Source organism: Leptinotarsa decemlineata, unplaced genomic scaffold (genome assembly GCF_025532065.1).
Source record: "Leptinotarsa decemlineata unplaced genomic scaffold, Ldec_3_MD MMD2_tig00004307_RagTag_RagTag, whole genome shotgun sequence".
Classification (NCBI taxonomy): Eukaryota; Metazoa; Arthropoda; class Insecta; order Coleoptera; family Chrysomelidae; genus Leptinotarsa; species Leptinotarsa decemlineata.
In genome coordinates this window covers 7,525,305-7,544,872 of record NW_027412606.1, presented here as the reverse complement: position 1 = coordinate 7,544,872, position 19,568 = coordinate 7,525,305, and the positions used below count along the sequence as shown (strand labels likewise).

The 19,568-nt window shown below is 31.1% G+C and overlaps 3 protein-coding genes and 1 long non-coding RNA gene across 4 annotated transcripts in view; 2 read left to right on the top strand and 2 right to left on the bottom strand.

Annotated features, from left to right (window-relative positions):
- The first annotated feature begins 1,234 nt into the window (after positions 1-1,234).
- Positions 1,235-1,869, top strand: LOC111510886 (histone H2A). Its single transcript, XM_023166842.2, has one exon. The coding sequence runs from the start codon at positions 1,350-1,352 to the stop codon at positions 1,767-1,769; it is 420 nt and encodes a 139-aa protein (XP_023022610.1). The 5' UTR covers positions 1,235-1,349; the 3' UTR covers positions 1,770-1,869.
- A 4,905-nt stretch (positions 1,870-6,774) lies between these two features.
- On the bottom strand, positions 6,775-10,000 carry eIF1A (eukaryotic translation initiation factor 1A). The gene is made up of 3 exons (XM_023166840.2): positions 9,842-10,000; positions 9,414-9,601; positions 6,775-7,206 (listed from the first exon to the last, which is right to left on the bottom strand). Exons 1-3 carry the CDS (start codon positions 9,855-9,857, stop codon positions 6,964-6,966), a joined length of 447 nt encoding a protein of 148 aa, XP_023022608.1. The 5' UTR covers positions 9,858-10,000; the 3' UTR covers positions 6,775-6,963.
- Positions 10,001-11,739: 1,739 nt separating this feature from the next.
- Sirt1 (Sirtuin 1) overlaps positions 11,740-19,568 on the top strand; it is a 31,808-nt gene continuing 23,979 nt past the window's right edge. Inside the window, exon 1 of the mRNA XM_023166844.2 lies at positions 11,740-11,929. Coding sequence (XP_023022612.2) covers positions 11,779-11,929 — 151 coding nt within the window. The 5' untranslated portion in view covers positions 11,740-11,778. The remainder of the gene's footprint in view (positions 11,930-19,568) is intronic.
- Positions 16,120-18,140, bottom strand: LOC141483891 (uncharacterized). The gene is made up of 3 exons (XR_012466357.1): positions 17,853-18,140; positions 17,467-17,793; positions 16,120-17,095 (listed from the first exon to the last, which is right to left on the bottom strand). It is a non-coding gene; the product is annotated as an uncharacterized lncRNA (long non-coding RNA).

Genomic DNA, 19,568 nt, shown 5'->3' with positions numbered 1-19,568 from the left:
ATATTGTTGTTGGCAACTGCAACTATAGACATTCTATCATCTTCTATCCTAATATTTTTGTTGTCGCAAACAACTATTGGATCGCAAAATACCATAACGGATAAGAATTTCATTTAGAGCAAAGAATATTTTCTGAGTTGGCTACAATGTATTTACGAACGATAACCCTCAGGAGTCCAATGATCGATATCATGTGAGTATATTCACAGGGTTTTCTATTTCCACACAAATACTCACATGAAAATACCAGATGGTATTCACGAGTGTCCTTGGAATAAATATTCCCGTAGGAATATCAGAATAGATAGATAGGTGATAACATAGATTATGAATTTAAAATAAGCCATACTCCTTCTTCATAAGTCATACTCTTTAGAATAGTGTTCATTGATTATTGTTTATTTTTATTGATGTCATAAAGATCACTTTGTTAGTGAATTCGTGAAAATTTTGTCGATTATCACTTTTTCTAAATTTAAATATGAGCCATTCAGAATCAAGTTGTAACTATTAATACTATACGTCCCGCAACGAGATTGGTGGCCAACAAATACTCTATGCTGTGACATCAATTTTCATTATTTTCCGTAGAAAAATTCAATTTGAAAGTGTACTGGAAGTTAGTTTAGAATAGAAACAGTATATAGATGTAGAAAATTTTAAAAATTGTCTCCACTATTCCAGCCATTTTATATGATCGAAAAACCTTCAACAAATGCGTTTATTTTTATACCAATCTGCAATAGTCTAACCTCATTCATCTAAAACTCAATCAGTTAATAACCAACGAAACAGGTAATTTTGGTATAATAGGACTCGAAATTCAGAAATCATACGCAAGTATAAACATATTAATACACATCAATGTAAAATATCGAAACCAAGTTTCAAAAATTCAAACTATATAGTTTCAGAAAGTCATGAGAGTTTGTATTATTACTGCAAAAAATGACAGCACATTTGAAAACCCACATTATTCGAAAAACATATTTATTCAACACCAAGATAAATGTATTTATAAACAACATACTTGATATCCTTAAATATTCATTAAGAAAATAGTTCGAGTATTTCAATCCAGAAGCTCAAAAAACACTGGTTTGCAGATCAAATGTTGTTATAACCAAAACGAGACTGTTCTGAGAGTAAAACTCTATGTTGGCAATGCCGAGAGTACTCATGTATTTGGTGGGAAAAAGAAAAACCGTTGGTATTTGACAGTACAACTGTCAAAGTCAATTGTCATGATATAAAAACAGAACAAACTGTGATTTGTCTTCATTTTCCCGCTTTCTTAGTTGTGAGAAGTGTTTAGTATCGAATAACCGGCAACCAAAAGAAATTAAATAATGTCTGGACGAGGTAAAGGTGGAAAAGGAAAAGCAAAGGCCAAGTCCCGATCAAATCGGGCTGGACTTCAGTTTCCTGTAGGAAGAATCCATCGGTTACTGAGAAAAGGTAACTATGCTGAACGCGTTGGAGCTGGTGCTCCTGTTTACCTAGCTGCTGTGATGGAATATTTGGCTGCTGAAGTATTGGAGTTGGCTGGAAACGCAGCAAGAGACAACAAAAAGACAAGGATTATTCCTCGTCATTTGCAATTAGCCATTAGGAACGATGAAGAACTTAACAAACTTTTATCTGGCGTTACCATAGCTCAAGGTGGTGTTCTTCCAAATATCCAGGCGGTTCTACTCCCGAAGAAAACTGGAGGTTCTAGCTCGGGCTCAGGAGGAAAATCTTCAAAATCCCAATCACAAGATTACTAAGTTGAGTGTAAGATACATCAACGATTTTGTTTTTATTTGTTTCAATGTCTGAATGTCCCATTTGTATTCATTATATAATAAATGTTTTTTATTAACTTTATTTTGTTATCAATCATTTACATTCACATACTCCATTCAGTTGTAAGACATTGAATAATATATTTTCTGTGGCAATATTCATGCTTGTTTCCTTAAGTGTTTAGATTTAATAAATGTTCACCAGGACAGATTCTTACAACTTCAAACTCATGACCTGGACACCTCAAAATTATTAATCTTGTGCTCAAACTAGACATTCTTCAAAGTCAACATATTAAGTTCATTCGCCAATATTAAGTAATGTTTTAAGAATCTTTAACGCAGTGTAATTTAACATTGACTTTGTGTTGAAATTTTAAAGTGGTAATTAGGGACATTCCTATCCAATGCACAAACAGAAAACAAAATTTAATGTTGATGATTGAAATAATGGAATATTAGTGTTCACAAATTTTGATTTGTGCATTGGATAGAAATTGCAAAAATTTTTCAAGTTGTAATTAGAGCAATTTCTATGCATTGTACAAATAGAAAACAAAATTGAACGTTTGTGCAAAAAATAATGAAATATACTACATTAATTTTTAGAAGACAGTTGAAATATCTGTGTGCCTAGATATCTTGGAACAGTCAACTTTTAGTTGAACATGAATAGAATTTTTTTCAAAGAAGCTCTATGAATTGCTCAACTTCAGAAAAGAGAACATACATTTATTTGCATTAAAACAAAATATTTTCAGTATTTTTATGAAAAATACTGACCCAATTCAGAAAAAAATTATGTGTAACAAAAGACGAAACAAATAAATGGTTACAATCTGTGGGTGGTCAGTGGCCTTCGTTCAAGTTTGAGATCTTTCTGGATGAATTGTGTTTTTCAGTTTTGTCTTCAATATATGAATTTGTGTAACATTCAAGGTAAGAATCGTCAAAAAATATGCTATAAAATATTCCCTTACTCAAAATAAATGTGAGTATCTTGGAGAATATAAAAGAAATTTTAGATTTAACCCCAGCAGAAAAAAAAAGAAACAAGGGTTTCTACTTCCTTCTTCATCACTGATCTGTTTTCATAAATGGATAGTGTTCTTGTGTATAGAGCTTCATCTCCATTGACCAACGTTGCTACAAAATATCAATACAACCCTCTTAAAAAATGGTTACCAGGTATTTGTCTGATTTGACTTGTAATATTTTATATTATCATGATTCCAGCCTTGAAAACTCCGATATTTGAGCTTACACTATACCAAATAACTCAAAGACATTGATTAATTGACATATTGAGAAGTCTCTATAAGGTGAAAGATGTAATTCATATAATTTCCTTAAAATTAACTCTTATTAGTGGTATAATGGTCAGGTAAACTGTATAATTTTTACTGCTCCATTCCCTTTAAACTGATCATTGCTGAAATGGGGGTGGATCAAAAGAAAGAAGTTTCCAGTTTTTGTTAAACTTAGAAAGATTGTACCAAGGGAAGAAGTTAGGATCTCTGTATACAGGCAATCAGTAGATTTGAACAAAAACGGAAAATATCATTGGTAGAACAAATAGTTCAGAAAATCATATTTGAAAAGGGGTATATTCGTCATTTCTTCAAAACAATGAAAGGCAGATTGCGTCAACATTCCAATAAAACCATGGAAGTGAATGCAGTGCAGAAGGAAGGAATGAGTTCAGTTTTTAGAAATCAGTTGTTTTCTTGTGCCACATAACTTTTATACTTCTATTGGAGTTAAAAATGAAATGTATATCAATTTCAATAATATGCATTAGAAGAATTTGACTGTGCTTATTAGGCGAAAACTTATTGCCTTTTCGAGCATGAACAGGTTGAAATATTGTGGGTATGACTGATCTTTGCTTTACTAAAATTTCAACTTTTGACCAATGTTTCATTCCAGTTCAAGACCCCTAGTTAGGCACTCAATGGTATTGAATCTGTTTCAAATCTGTTTTTTCGTTAATCAGATGTCGCCCCCATACGAACAACAACTCTCAGAAGTTGAAAAACTTGTTCGAGCTAAAGACTAACGAGGTCTTGCCTTTTAACGTGTGATTCAGCTTCAGCCAGATAAATTCTCTCGGGAAAAATATCTGGTCGAGGCAGGAATCCAACCCACGGTCTTCCGATCGTGAGTCGGGCGCACTACCACCGCGTCCAATAGAATTGAACTTTTTGATCACCTGCTAGTATTACTTTTTTTATTTCTATAATTAAAAAATCCTTCTAAAGAAATTACGGTTCACAATAGATTCAGAAAAGTAGCTTCTTGTTCATATTGCCTTTTATATACTTATGGAGTATTTCGATGATGCTTTTGACTTGATATATTTCAATGAACCCTTGGACATAAAATTCTTGTGCATTTTCAAATGAATGACCTTATACATTTGTTTATTTTGCCAATTACCTTCTGTCTGTTTATGCTCGCTATATTTCAAATCGTCATTTTTATTTACATCATTCAATTTACATGTTTTATGAAAGATATTCGCCAGTAGACTATTAATGATTGTAAAACTTTTGTCTATAAGATGTAATTATCTTCAGGCGATAAAGTATTTATTCCATAAGTCATTATTACTTATCTAATATCACAACATATTCTATGAACAAAAAGTATAAATGCCACTCCATGTCACCCTTCAGGGTGACATGGAGTGTCATTTACCACCCTAAGGGGCGGAGCTCCATACATGTGAACAATACTCCAAAGAAGGCCTGATCTGCGCTTTACAAAGCATTACAAGTTGCTAAGGTTTGTACATTTTTCTGGTTCGGAACAGTGTTCCAAGCTGTTGAGAAACAGCCTTTGCAAATCCAGCGACATGATTGTGCCAAGATATATTAGTGTCCATTTTAACCCCTAACAAACTCATCGAAACAGAAAGCGATCTAAACTTACAGTAATAACTAGTGTTAATGAACTTCATCAGTGGATAATGATATGAGATAACCCTGTGGCACACCATGTATATTAGTTTTGGACTCTGACCTCTCATTACTGACTGCAACAACTCGATAGCAATTTTTAGAAGAACAACTCCTCTCAAAACATAATAATTCAGCTTCTGAAGAAGGATGTCACGAGAGACATAGTCACATAGTCTTACTGATATATGATGTCCTTTGTTAATCAGATTGACTGTCTCTCACACTCATCACTGCACAAGTAGTTCTTTCAAAAACCAAATTGAGAATCATCGAACTAGTTATTCGTCTCGAATAACTAGTTCGAATATACAGATTACCAATATTGGATGATGGTTACCAACTGAAAGGAGTGTATTTTTAGAAAAGATTAGCAGAAAAGCAAAACAGTAACTCTATACAAAGATGTGTAGATAATGTAAAGAAGTAACTCTCATACAAACATTGAATTACACGAAAGAAAAATACTTTCATATGAACACTGAATTACACAAAAAAACACTCTTTCATCGATGACAGTCTGTCATGACATGCATTCGCTTATTTGATTAAATTCCAGCCAAAGGAATCTTTTTAATTTGAAAGGGGTATATTTTTAGGAGATTTTGATTTTTCAGAAAGATTTTGATTTTCTACTGGAAGAAAAGCCCTCTCGAAACAGCTACTTTCATATAAACATTGAACTACACGAAAGAAAAATATTTTCAATGGAGAAGTAGAAAGCCAAAAAATTTCTTTCACAAAATCTTTTACTTATTCAAGTATTTCCCAAAAGACAAAAGTGAATAAAATAAAGTAGTAGAAGTATGTCAATGGTATTTTTTGATATTCAACTGTTTAAATTGTAAAAATGTGTACATTTCAAATTCTTCAAAGAGTTTAGTGTCCAGTACTTCTTGAAATGTAACTGGTGCAAAAAAATACGTTGAGCTGTAAATTTTTTGAATCTAAGTAATTCAGAGTCTGATACTAGCAGTAGAGAGTTGATTATATTTTCTTCGATTCCTACAGAAAATTTAATGAAGTCATCTGGAGCTTTATCTTCCAACTTTTATGTATTGTTCTCACTATTCACTTTTTAATCCTTAACAATGGGAGTATACTTCCCTACCCTTTAAACATCGTGTCATTTGTTCACGCCAAGAATTGTCAATTTCAAAACCTCCTGAGATTCTATTGATAACGAAATTACTTTAGAGTTTCATTGGTTTCTAGCAAAACAATTATTTGTTTTCAACACATCATTATTGAGGTTAGGGTCACATAAAAAACAGCACAGTTGATCAAATCCAACAACTTTCATTTACGTGGACTGTTAAAAAAATAAGGTGAATGTTCAAATTCCGTGGGCTACGTACATCAAATTAGCGTTTTTCATTTTTTATTTTAGTACTACCGTCTCGATCATATATTTACAGTTTCAGCTCTTTACCATGTTTAGTTTGTTGGTGAGAGGCACAAAGGTTTTGCGTGTTTGGCGACCTTCTGCCATTGAAACAAATGGATCAAAGAATTTCCTTCAAATTTTGTGTAAAAAATGGAAGAGCTCAGAAACGCCAGGAATGTAAACAATGGCACACGGTGATTGTACGAGTAGTCGGAGTCAGAAAAATGTTTACAAGTAATACAAGCTTTTCACAGAAAGCCAGGGATATGTGAATGACGACGCTTGTCCTGATGCCCCAGCACATCAAAAACCAACGTCAAATTTCGAATAAAACTAAAAGGGAGAATAGAGAGTGTATATGGAATTGACTGAAAACAAAAACAGTAAATTAGGCATAATAAATTTTGAAATATATTAAAAAATCATATTTGACATTCTACAATGCTTTCAAAGCTTCCTGAAGTTGCTTATGTGTTGACTCTGTAACAGGTTGCAAATAGTTTTTGAGTTACCACAATTAATTGGATTATTTTATTATTCCTTTCTTTAGTTGCACAAATGAAAGATATTTTACAAACTTCAACAAAATTACAACAGTTAACACAACATAGGATTACTATATGAAATGAAATACTACTACTCAACAACCGATAATGTATTTACTTGTTACATGAACATATTTTATCACTAGATTGATTGGTTTTCTATGTGACTCGAGATATCAAGTTTAAGGGTTGACACAAAATGAATGAATCATAATTCTGGATGAGGACAAGTTTATTGATTCGCAATCTGTTACTTATAAACTATCTGCATGGCTCAGAGAGCATCATATACCATCCACTGGATCAGCTTCATCTGCTGAACTAATATCATCACCGAATTCAATATCTTCATCAAAACCTTCCTCAACAAAGGTGACAGTTTCATTGATCCTAACTGATTCAGGGAATTCTCCGTAGGTTTTGAGATTACGTGCTTCATCAGGTGTATACTTCAGAATAACATCAGCTTTGGCATCTTGGTAGTCTCTCAGCCCAATAAGGATAATGTCACTTTGATTTATCCAAACCTGAAAACATTGAAACAAGAAAGGTAATTTTTTTATTACCATAAGCAGTATGAATCATGTAATATGGAAGCAACCTCATAAAACATATTTTTTAATTAAATGATTTTTTTTCATTAGTTAGATATTTGAGAAGTCTATTTCATGAGAGAATTTTCATTTTCGGGCAAATTTTTATTTTTATATAATTTTATATAATAAAAATTGACTACTGAATTCATATAGTTTTCAAATGATGTATGTAACAATATGTTCAACATTAAAAAAGTTATATTTAGTTATTAATTCAATTAGTTCAATTGATTTCTATTTATGATTTTATGATTAGTGATAATGTTGTAAAATTTGAATTTTATTATTATTTTATATTTATATATTTCAGATATTATTATAGTTTTGTATTCTGATGTGATTTCAATGTGATATAGTGCATAAGTTAAATGTCAAAACATATATGTTATTTCTTAACTGTATTGAGGTAAACCGTTTATAAATGAATAAATAATAAATAAATTCATTAAACAGGAAACAGAACAAAATATAATAACAGAATATGTTACGGTTACGTCAATATAAAATCAACAAGAAGAAATGAAACCACGTATTTGAGTGAGAGAGCATTCTGCACTTTAGTATATTTACAAAATGAATATAGAAATAGGCTTAGTCTGAAAAGTACCTGCGTTTAAAGCTTTCAACTTTGAATCCAGATATAGAAACTCTTGTAAATCGTAAGCATCAGCTCCACAAGTCACAAGTCTCATTTTTTGTATCTGTTTTTAAGATTCTGAATTAAAAGTATTTTTTCATACTGTATTGTTTCTTCAATTATATCATTATCACCACTTTCTTTTAGAGGTGTATTCCTCAATAGTGAATTTTCACGATAATAATAATAAAAATACTATTAGTTATATTAATCATTAATAATATTATTTAATATGTGGGTCGCGAAAAAATTTCACAATAAAGGTGGGTCCTCAGGCAAAAAAGTTTGAGAAATGCTGGTCTAGTGTACCTAACAGTGATTATAACACTTTAAAGTATACTCAGTGGAGTATTCTTAGAGGCTCGAAAATAATCATTAAAAACATCCAAGCGTTCCTCTCTATTTAAAAACTAACTATAAAAGAAAATCTACCATAGTTTGTTCTGTGAAAACTTATGGAAAATGAATTATGCCTCAGCATTCTTTATTAAACTGCAAGATTCATTTGAGACAGCAAAGATGTGCATGAATACCATTTAATATTATATAAATGAGAGAAACGTCAAACATAATTCTTATCCAGTGTTAGCAGCTTTAATTCATGGAGAATAAGACTATAGTCATGACCAGCAATGAGATTTAGATCAAACCAATAATCACAATATCTCAAGAATTTACTTTGTACTTTCTTGAGTAATAACTTAGGAACGTTATAGTCTGGTGACACACATTCAAGTTGTGACCTGACCAACCAATTTACACTGACCTCACATCTTCGAGAGACAAGATCTCTACAAATCCTAACATTCTTTGAGATGTAACCACTAATTGATTAATATACTCGATGAAACTTAATTGAGAATCAAAAAATATTCCCAAATTTTCAACTAGTTCTTAGTTTAAGCAAATGACCATCAACCGAATAAGAGGGTGGGATCTTAATTTTCCTTTTATTAAAAGAAATCTTGAAACAATTTTCAACATTTAAATCTAACAAGTTTAACTTACACCAATGATGATAATGATGGTTCAACAAGAATTCGTTAATCATTTTAAATTTCTGATATTAAAAAATAATGAAAGTATTTTGATATTCTTGAAATTTAGTATTTTAAAAAAGTGTCCCCATTTAAAGTAGACCATACATAAAAACAGTATGATGAATTTATAAATCAAAATAAACTTTAATACAAAGTATTTCATCACATCGAACTTGAGTTAGACGTTTGAGGGGAGGGAATGGAATTATCAAAAAATATTCGGTATCAATGTTTCAGGGGTCTTTTATAATATTTTCCAATATACAGGGTCGCCAATAGAAGCATGGCATATCATTAATCAAAATATTTAAAACTACAAAATTGTAGTATTGGTGAAATTTATGGGAACATATACAATAGACTCCTAAATAAAGTTATATTCTATAAGGTCTTTCTGAAATTAAATTCATAGCTATTTATACCTGGAGCACTAATTAATGTTAATATTAATATGTGCTTACTTTCTTTCGAAGTTTTCCTCTGATATGACATAACCTCTTCACTCCATCAAAGCACATTGCCTCTAATCTACCATTTCCCAACATTTTTGTCACTTGTGCATACTCCTGGCCATCTTCTTTGAACACTAACTCACGTTTTTCTGTTTCATTTTCATTTTTACCCCTTCTACGATTTTTACCTCCTTTACCTGAAATGATAGGATATTATTAGAAGTGAATAATCACAAATACAACTTCAAATAATTGTTAGAAAAAACATTTTTTTTACAAAAACATTCACTGATGAAGGACTATGATGGAAATACTATAACAAATATCATTTTCCACCATGAAAATGTCGACATTAGGGTTTTATGATAACTACATATGCCAAACAAGTTATTTGATGCATTTATTGCTTATAATCCAGCATATTTGGGGGCACCTACCTTTATTTTTCGGCATTTTTCTTTGTTGAAAGGTAACACTTTAATTTGATATCTTCTTATCAATATTTTCCAAAATATTCAAAGAAAATGTCACTGACCACTTCGACCACTTTCTTGACAATCGCTGAAAGAAAATGAACCATACAACAGCACAGAACCAAAATATCATGGAATTGAAATAGAGAATTTGTCAGCATAACCAACTGAAATTCTGATAGGTACCTCAACTTACTCAAAATCAAGGGAAGTGAAATATTTTGTTTAATAAAGAGTGCTCTTCATTCGTGAGGACTGTAATCGGTAGAATGTAGACCATCGTCAATGAGTTTTATTTTTTGAACACTATGAGTAGCATAGAAAGCTCATTGGCAATGATTATGCTTGACTCAACAGGCATAAAAACCCGGGTGCGATCAATAGGGAACACGCATGTATTTTTCCGAACAATTGATGTGCTCATCTGATATCTCAAACAGTCAGAGAAATTTTTACAAACTTCTTTATCTTTGGAATATTCAAATACAAAAATAGCCTACATTTTGAACTCAATTCGACCTTAAATCATTGGAATAACTTTCCTCTTGATCCATGAATGATAATAAAAACAATCCCAAGATATATTACAACTGAAACACTTTCATTGTGATAAATTAGTACTTATATAGAAGTAACGGTCAATTTGTCCACAAGATACCACCGAAAATACATTTTAAACGGATTTCAAAATTGGGCATTCGAAATTCTGTATTCTGAAAAAACTGTAGTGTTATATTAGGATACTCGAATTGACAACAGTTGGGGTGTTTTCAAACAACTTCATAAAATTTTCCATAAACTCTGAAATGATATAATAGAATGTCAGAATAATTTTGAAATATACGATAAATGTATTGAACAACACTTACTTAAGTGATATATTTTCAAGGGTACATTATGAGCAGGTTTAAAAACTGGGCATTTTGAATTTTGTATTATGAAAAAATGTTCTTTTTATTTGTAAACAGTGTTCACAGTTTCATTGGTGGAATCCACCATCTACTCATTGAAATCAAAATATCTTAAAATATCTTAAAACCTAGGTGAAATATTTCGGAAAAAACTCTCCCATTGTTCGAATATCCCGTTGCTTTACCTCATCAGTGATATTGAAAATCATGGAGACGGCTCAAGACATTCTTGAATATTTGGAATGTTTTAACATTTGGAGCGTGGTCATCAATATGATTGCCAGAAGCAAAAATCAACAGCCAATCTTCTTATATATAATAACTTCCATTGGAATGTTGCAGTCGAGGTTCTGGTGCCATAAGTGCCATTGATGGTTCTCTTTAGTTATCTCTAAATTATTTCACCATCAATGCTGGTGTTCCTCACAGACCTATTTTGTTTTGAACTGATAGTCTGCTGATCAACGATCTACCGCAAATTGAATATTTTGCAGGATTCTTCACAGAAAAAATTCCTGCATATGCTTTTGGCGATACAACTGCTGGAATAGATTTTAAATTATTGGAACACACTTGTAGACTGATTTCGGGCTGTTTGGCCATTCGTCAGTGCAAGATAGTGTCCTACATCAACACGAAGTCGATGATTTCCCATAATTAAAAGTCAAATTCTTTCAGAGTTCAATACATACCTCCAACCATATTAGTTATCTACCTTTTTATAATAAATAGTACCGGTAACATTCGTTATTATTGTGCATATATCTGCGATAATTGAAAAAATAGCAGTAAGAAACTTTTCTCACTTCATTCAATTTTGTACATTGTCTTCAAATTTAATTTGAATTTTACACCGATCTCAATAAAATACTTTTAAATAACGCGCCAATAATTTAGAGTATTTTTTTCTAATTTTCACTAATTTCGATGTGGCAACACTGTTCTTCTGGTTGAGTATTTATCTGTAGTTGAATTTTATTCGTGTCAAAAATGGAGTCCTATCCTGACGTGCAAGAAAACGAATCCTGTTCAAAAAGAATTAAACTAGATTTTTGCGAATCTAATATTGGTGAATTGTGCAACGGAGAAGGGTTTTCTTGTTTTTCCACATCGTCAGCGGGCCCGATTGACATCTCTGAAGGTAAAATTTGTAAAATATGTTTGGTCATTTAGGGTATTTTATTCATCCAATATGGCGACGAAAAACAAAGGCGAAACTGCGGACATTTTGTAGGCGTGGTACACTTGGATTTCAAAAAAAAATCATAAAAGAAGTATCTGATATTTTTTTAAGAATTAAAATTTGAAGATTATATACATTATTTATTTCACAAGAAATTATAAAAGCCCATAGAAAAATAATAAATTTTCCAGAATATTGTCAATCTTGTTTTTATTTACCTCATTTCAAGGACGAAAGTGACTAGTTGTAGATTTCCTATGAGTCATATTTCAAATAATTTTTTTTTTAATTTCTGTGATATGTCAAATATCGCCATGCGCGAATTTAATACGTCATATCCTGTACGCGAATCTTTGAAAATTTTGAATTTATATTTTTATCAAAATGAAACAATATTATTAACTAAGATGATTTATTTTTATAGGAAAATCCTCTTATCATATACAAGTAATGCTGTTGTGATGCGTGAGACTCGCAAACACATTTTTTGATCTTGGTATCCAAGCTATCAGAAATTTCATTACACTTTTTAGAAATTATTCACAAAAATGGAGATAAAGGGTGGCTTCTCACTCCAGTTTCAATTCGTGAATAATAGGATATATATATATATTCTATATTTAGGGTTTTTATATTCAAGACATGGAAAGTGTCCAATGAAATCTGTGAATTTTTTTAAATTAATGACAACAATTAAATTTACAAAACAATGAAGGATAATTTTAATCCTCTTTTCAAAAAGATTGAAATAATCAACTTTTAACGAAGTCCCTGATAGAACACCATATTTAGTATATATTTTAAAAATATTTGTATCTTAGTGCAAAAGTAACTTTCTTTGAATGTACCTACTGCAAAACCCTATATTTAAAGCCAAATCTTCAGTACCTTATTCAATAACAATAAATAATAAATTACATGACAAGAAAATATTATTTTTTTGGTTAAGTTTTAGAATGGAGGTGAGGAATTATTTTTTTGTTGAAATTTAAAGTATTATTTTTGATATGTTGAATATATTTGGATTAAATTGGATATTCTGAGAAAATTATTAATTTATAATTTATTATTAATTTTCTTGGTTTGGATGGTGTTAGGATGTTCCAAGTGAAATTACTTGGGATATTTTTCAACAATTTTATAAAATTTTTCACAAACTCTGAAATGCGATAAGGAAATAGTAGTTCAATTTTGAAATATGTGATAAAATCTCCGAATATGTGATAAATCTATTGAATAACACTTTAGTATGATATTTTCACTTGGTAGCTCACAAAAATGCAACATGTATATCACTACACAATAATTAATACTAAATTATTATTGGACATGCATGAAAAAGCTATTTTAGAGTGAAATATTTATTCCAGTTTTATAAACAGCTATGGAAATCTCACAGTGAATTGTTCAATTTGAAAATGTTAAACATGAAGTGAGTAAAATTGACAATTTTCTTCAATTATTTGCACAGTGCTTGGAGCATTTTCTGAAAACGAAGTGGATAAAAATGAAGTCCGACCTGCCGAGTAAATTCTCCAACTGCCGGAGAAACTTGAGAATGTACCTGCATGAAAAAAGTGAGAATTTGCTCGAATGAGAATATTCTCCATTTCTTTTGCTGTATTGTATTTGTTGATGTTTAGACTCACGCAGACAGCTGCTGACACTGGACCTTGGCTTGGTTTAGGTTAATAAGATTAGGTTGAGTTGTCAGGCACACAACATGTCATTGAGTGATTAGGATTGTGCACACTAAGTAGAAACAAAGTTTGACAGGGCTTCGTTTGTGAAACTTGTTGCCAATAATAAATCTGTGCTTGAGAAATCGAAGGACCCGTCTGTGATTACAGCAAAAAAGAAGCGTGTCGGGCTATAAATGTGAAGTATAACTGCGTCAGTGGTCTTGGAACTGTCTCTTAAGAGAGGGAGAGAGAGAAAGATAAAGTTTGATATCATAAGACAAACATTTCTCTGCTAAGATGTAATGTATAACTTATAATATTACTTCCTTGATTGACAACTTGTTTATTTTGTGGAAATTCATGTTCACTGTGGATATTGTCTATACCTCGAATATCCATGAACATAACATAACAAAACAAAACTTTTGATATAATGTTGGTTTTGGGAACTGGATTATAGGTTCAGGAGAGGACTATTGTTTAGATCAAGTTGTTCATTGAGGACAATAGAATTGGGCTTTTTCTTTGACCTGTTTATTTCCATAGATTCCAACAGATTTATCATTTTCCCTTTTTCGCATGTGTGGAGGATCTTTAAAAATTATCTTTATCTATTTTATATTTCGAATTTTGAAGATGTTCGTACATTAATGATTTTTTATCCGAAATGACATGTTCATGGTACCTTATATCAAAATTTCTACTAGTTTGGCCTGTATATATGGCGGAGCATTCACCACATTCTAGGTGAATGCCAGATCTCTTCTCTTTGTATTTAATGCCAAACCTAAATTAGACAAAGGGAAGAGATCTGGTATATATCGACTAGAATGTGTTGAATGCCCCGCCATATATACAGGCCATGTCATTTCGGATAAAAAAATCATTAATTTACGAACATATTCAAAATTCGAAACATAAAATGGATAAAGATAATTTAAAGATCGTCCACACATGAGAAAAAGGAAAAATGATGAATCTGTTGGAATCTATGGAAATAAACAGGTCAAAGAAAAATCCCAATTCTATTATCCTCCATGAACAACTTGATCTAAACAATGGTCCTCTTCTGAACCTATAATCCATTTCCCAAAACCTACATTATATCAAAAGTTTTGTTTTGTTATGTTCATCCATATTCCAGGTATTGACCTTGTTGGTACCAAATTATTTATGATAGGATAGGCAAGGAAGTTTTAAATCACTCAGATTTAAATGTAATCTAGTTAGTTTAAAAAAAATTGTTATGACCGAAACTAGTCAACAATAAAAACATATCGTGGAAAATAGACAAAATGTTTTTGTAGTGTATCCTCAGTATATAATATTAATAAATTAAGTACATATACACATGTACACATACATACATCAGCACATACTCAAACAGTATGTTTGTTAAAAACGTAAGCTTGTACATGGGTAAAAATAAAATTGAGTACATAAATGGTATATAAACAGACACTACAAAGAGAAAGAAAAAAAATACATATATGAAGTTTATGTGTCGAAGTTATCCTCAAAAAATTCATCTAATGAATAGTAAGCCTTTTTGATAAGAATTGCTTTCAAGTTTCTCCTGAAAGATAGTAGCGTGACACATTCTGTTGAATTTTTATGTAACTATTTTCACTCCGTTATATATAATTATCACTGAAGAATTTTTAATTTTCTGGTATAGTTTTTTTTATTTTATTATATTATAATTTTGTTATTCATTTTCTCGAATTGTAACTTTGTAATTATGGGGATCTATATTACTAAATTCTCAATATCATAATGAGTTTAGTTAGGGTCGAATTCTGTTTGCAGTCAAATGCTTCGCAAATATTGAAATTCTCGATTGAATTGACAAAAGATGGATGACATACAAAGGACCATCACCACTTTACTTTTGTTTGTGGAAACCATATTAATGATTGCTTAAGGTTTTGGAAGTATTCCAAATGTATCAGTATTTATTGATTGTTATATCTTGTTATAATTTAATTACGATACGTTTAAAGGTGAAGTAGTTGATGCCTGTCATTGAAAATAAAGATCGTTAAAGAAACAAGAGTCTATTTTTGATTTAGCATTGTTTTATATGAAATAAGACCGATAATTTTTGATAAAAAATAAGGACAAATTTTATAACTGATATAATTCGTCCAAATATAATTGCGTAATTTAGATTCTATATCATTCCACTCAACTCTAAAAAGTCCTCGATCAACTTGAAACTTTGTAATGAAAATCAGCTGAGTAAGTGTTTTTTGGAATGTATATGAGTTGAAGTTATACTTTTAAACTAATAATAGAAGCTTTAACCAACGATGTGTTCGCAGAATTTTGCAAACTGAATTATTGAAGATTTCGTTCACTTTATTCTCCATCTTGTAAACGTGGTAAAAATAAACTTTTTTTTCTATAGTAGGTTAATACATTAGGTAAATGACATACTAAAATCATAATACAATTCAACTGACTGACATAAAGCCAACATGTGGGAGACAAAAATACAATTGACAATAATATCTTAATTAGTAGTATAATATAAAAACAACAAAAATTACAAATTAATTGGCGCTCCAGGGCGGCTTCATTGATTCCAGTGGCACATTTGCTTTTTCAGCTGCAGGAAAACCCGGAAAAACCTGCAGCACCACATCATCTGAAGATCTTGCTCTGCCAATGTCCTCTCTCTCATAAAACAAAATGTAGGGTGTCTCCAGAGGCTCCAATGAATTCAATACTTCGCCAGAACACTTCGTGACACGACTATAGTGAAACTTAAACCAGTCCGTTTCGTTTTTGACCAAGGCGTAATGATGACGAAATTCAACGCCATAATCAGAGTGAACAATGACTTCATGAATATTATAATAGTGGTCTGCTAGATTGAAGTGTTCATCTATTTTGATCCTTCGAAAGAGTTTGGTGCTTCCGTCAGAGATTGAGTCTTGTTTGAAGATCATCAGTGTTATTATTAAATTGACTGCTGCCTCAGCTATACTTGTTTCTTATAACAGTCGGTTAGTTTGGCGCATGTTTGGCAATACAGTCGATCATCACCTGTTAAAAATTCCATTTTCAGATGATTTAACAATAAGCTTTGCACGGACTGGTTATTAGTCATATCAGGAAACGCTAGATGAAGTTCCAGAAATTCACAAACGTTTTTGCTACCTCTTGAACATCTACTACAAAGTAAACAAGTGAGTATTTTTCCAGTAAAAAAGATTTACAAACACAAGACGAGCTAGACTGTATGGAATCATTCAATCCAGAGCGGCCAGGGGTATTGATTCTGCTATTGTTTTGCCCAGGAAGAGTATTCAACAAGAACCCCAAGAATTCAGAACACTCCTTTTGTTGTCCTAACAAGTATCTAGTGAACTTCAAAGACTCCAGGAAATCGGTTGGAGGGAGAGATGATATATTTAATCAGAGCATTATTTTGACACTGAAACAGAATGTTGAAAGAAGATTTCAAGTATTTTGTTTTGATGTACTCATTTCAAAAGATGAGTGTCTTTTTGAAAGTCTTATGTAATCGATTTAAGATGAATTAACTAAATATTATAGATCCCAAAAGGACTCCAAACTTCATAAAGCAACTGCTAATATAAAAGGCTTCGTATCTCACAACTTTCATAAAATTATGTCCGCTGATAGACACAGTACGCTTCTGTTTCTATAATAGCAAGGAAGATTATATCAGCAACTCTTTAAACTTCATTTATCGATTAGTTATTTTTTTGTTTACATAATTTGTTTCTATCTTTAAATGTTATGCAAGAAGTTTGATTTACACATTTAAAAAAAATTACTTACTTGAAAAACAATTCAAAAGTGTCAGTATCGAGTGTTACATTTGCCAGTGAAGTAGCTAATCTCCATGATACGATTCCTTGTATAATTTGATGTAGATGATTTGACTTTTTTTGAAATGTTTTTGTCATCTTTTGTTCATTTCAAAATATTTTGTTAAGGTTAGTGTTCCCAATACTATCCATTTATTGGTCAAAGTCCAAAGATGAGAAGCGAAACTTCTGAAGTGTGAGTTGAAAAGAAATCTGCAAGATTTATTAGGTATTTGCTGGAGTTTATCAATGTCTTTTTAGTATAAACTTTAGTACCACTTATCAATGGAAATATTTTCTGAAAAACACGCAGTAAATCTACACTTATTTACTATTATATTTATCATTATTACTCACTCTTTTGTGAATGAGTTAATGACGATGAAAGTAATTTTACTATAACTTTGGCGTATTTAGGAATTCGAGAATCATTCTTTGAAAATTCACTCACGATATATTCATTCTCCACGATAATACTATAATTTATGGTGAAGAAAAAAATTTTCACACTATTATATCAAAAAGATTGTTGAAGGTGCAAAATCACAGCTAAGTATGAAGCATGACTGCCAACACTCAGGATGATAGACGTGTTATTATAATTTGCAGGTTATTGTGGAATGTAAGATATGAAATTATTTTGCTGTCTTATCAATTTGAGATAAGATAGCAAATTGGGTATTCATGAATGTGCACAAACTGTCCTGATATTCTCATAAAATAGAATGATAATGGAAACATAATAGTGGGCATACATTTAAAATGATTTGTTTGGTAAATATACATGAATGATACAGATCAGTATTATATTTGTTTTCAGATTGACATTTTTTTTTTGGGATTTGTATTTTTAATCAAGTTACCTTGTAAAAATTGTTGCACTGTTATCTTGCTGGCAGGAGTGAGAACTTAATTATATAGTGGTCAGTGGAGTTGCATGGTAGTGGCTAAAGTAGTTTCTCTAATGCCCACTGTCTTCAGATTGTTAATTATTCATGTTTCACAAGTAATAAAAATATTTCTTTGTAATATTTTGTTATACAGGCATCTATTATAAATAAATATTTGTTTTTCTCGTTTCAAAATTTTTAAGAAAACAGCTCTAGTTACAACAAAAGCATAAAAGCAAAGAACCCAGTTGTCAAAACAAGTAGAAATATATTATAGAAGGTACAAAGGTCTTCACATTATACAGCAAATTGGAACTGGAGAGGAAAAGTAAGTTATTTGCTGAAAAATTCTGAAAGGGGCAGCAATTCATTTGGATGAAATAAAAAATTCCAACCTTTTCATGAAAATCAATTTATTACAATAATTTTTTGTCTACGTGTATAATTTATGAAATATTTATATTCCAAGGTTTTTATAAATAAGAAACTTTCCTCTGGGTGTTTTGCACTCAAAAGAACTAGGATTTCACGCAGCAAAAAATGTTTATTATGCCCTCATAGAGTCTCACCTAAGATATGGCATAGCATTTTGGGGTGTATGCAGTAAACAGCTGTTTTGATCTGTTTTCATATTACAAAAATGTGCGGTACGGTATATCTGTAGAGCAAAGTGGAATGATCCTTGCAAGCCACTATTTTTAATGCATGAAATTTCAACTGTGACTTCATTGTTTGTTCTTGAATCAACCTGCCTTATACTCAAGAACAAAGGTACCTTTTCTTTACAGCCTTACCACAATACTAGACAAGCTTGCCAATTGAAGGTTCCTATCCCAACAAGTAGTCAAATCAAGAACGCAATTAAATATAATGTACAAATTACCTGAAAGTTCACTAGAATGTATCACGCTACTATCTTTTAGGAGAAACTTGTAGGCAATTCTGGTCAAAAAGGCTTACTATACATTAGATAAATTTTTTTTATAACCTCGACACAATATATATATATATATATATATATTATTTTTTTGTCTTTCTCTTATTTATACATTTATCCAAAAACTACTTTTTTACCCATGTACAAAATTACATTTTAACAAACATACTGTTTGTGTGTGCGCTCATTTGTGTATATTTCTGTACATGTATATATGTGTTTAACAGTTTATTAATATTTAGTTAT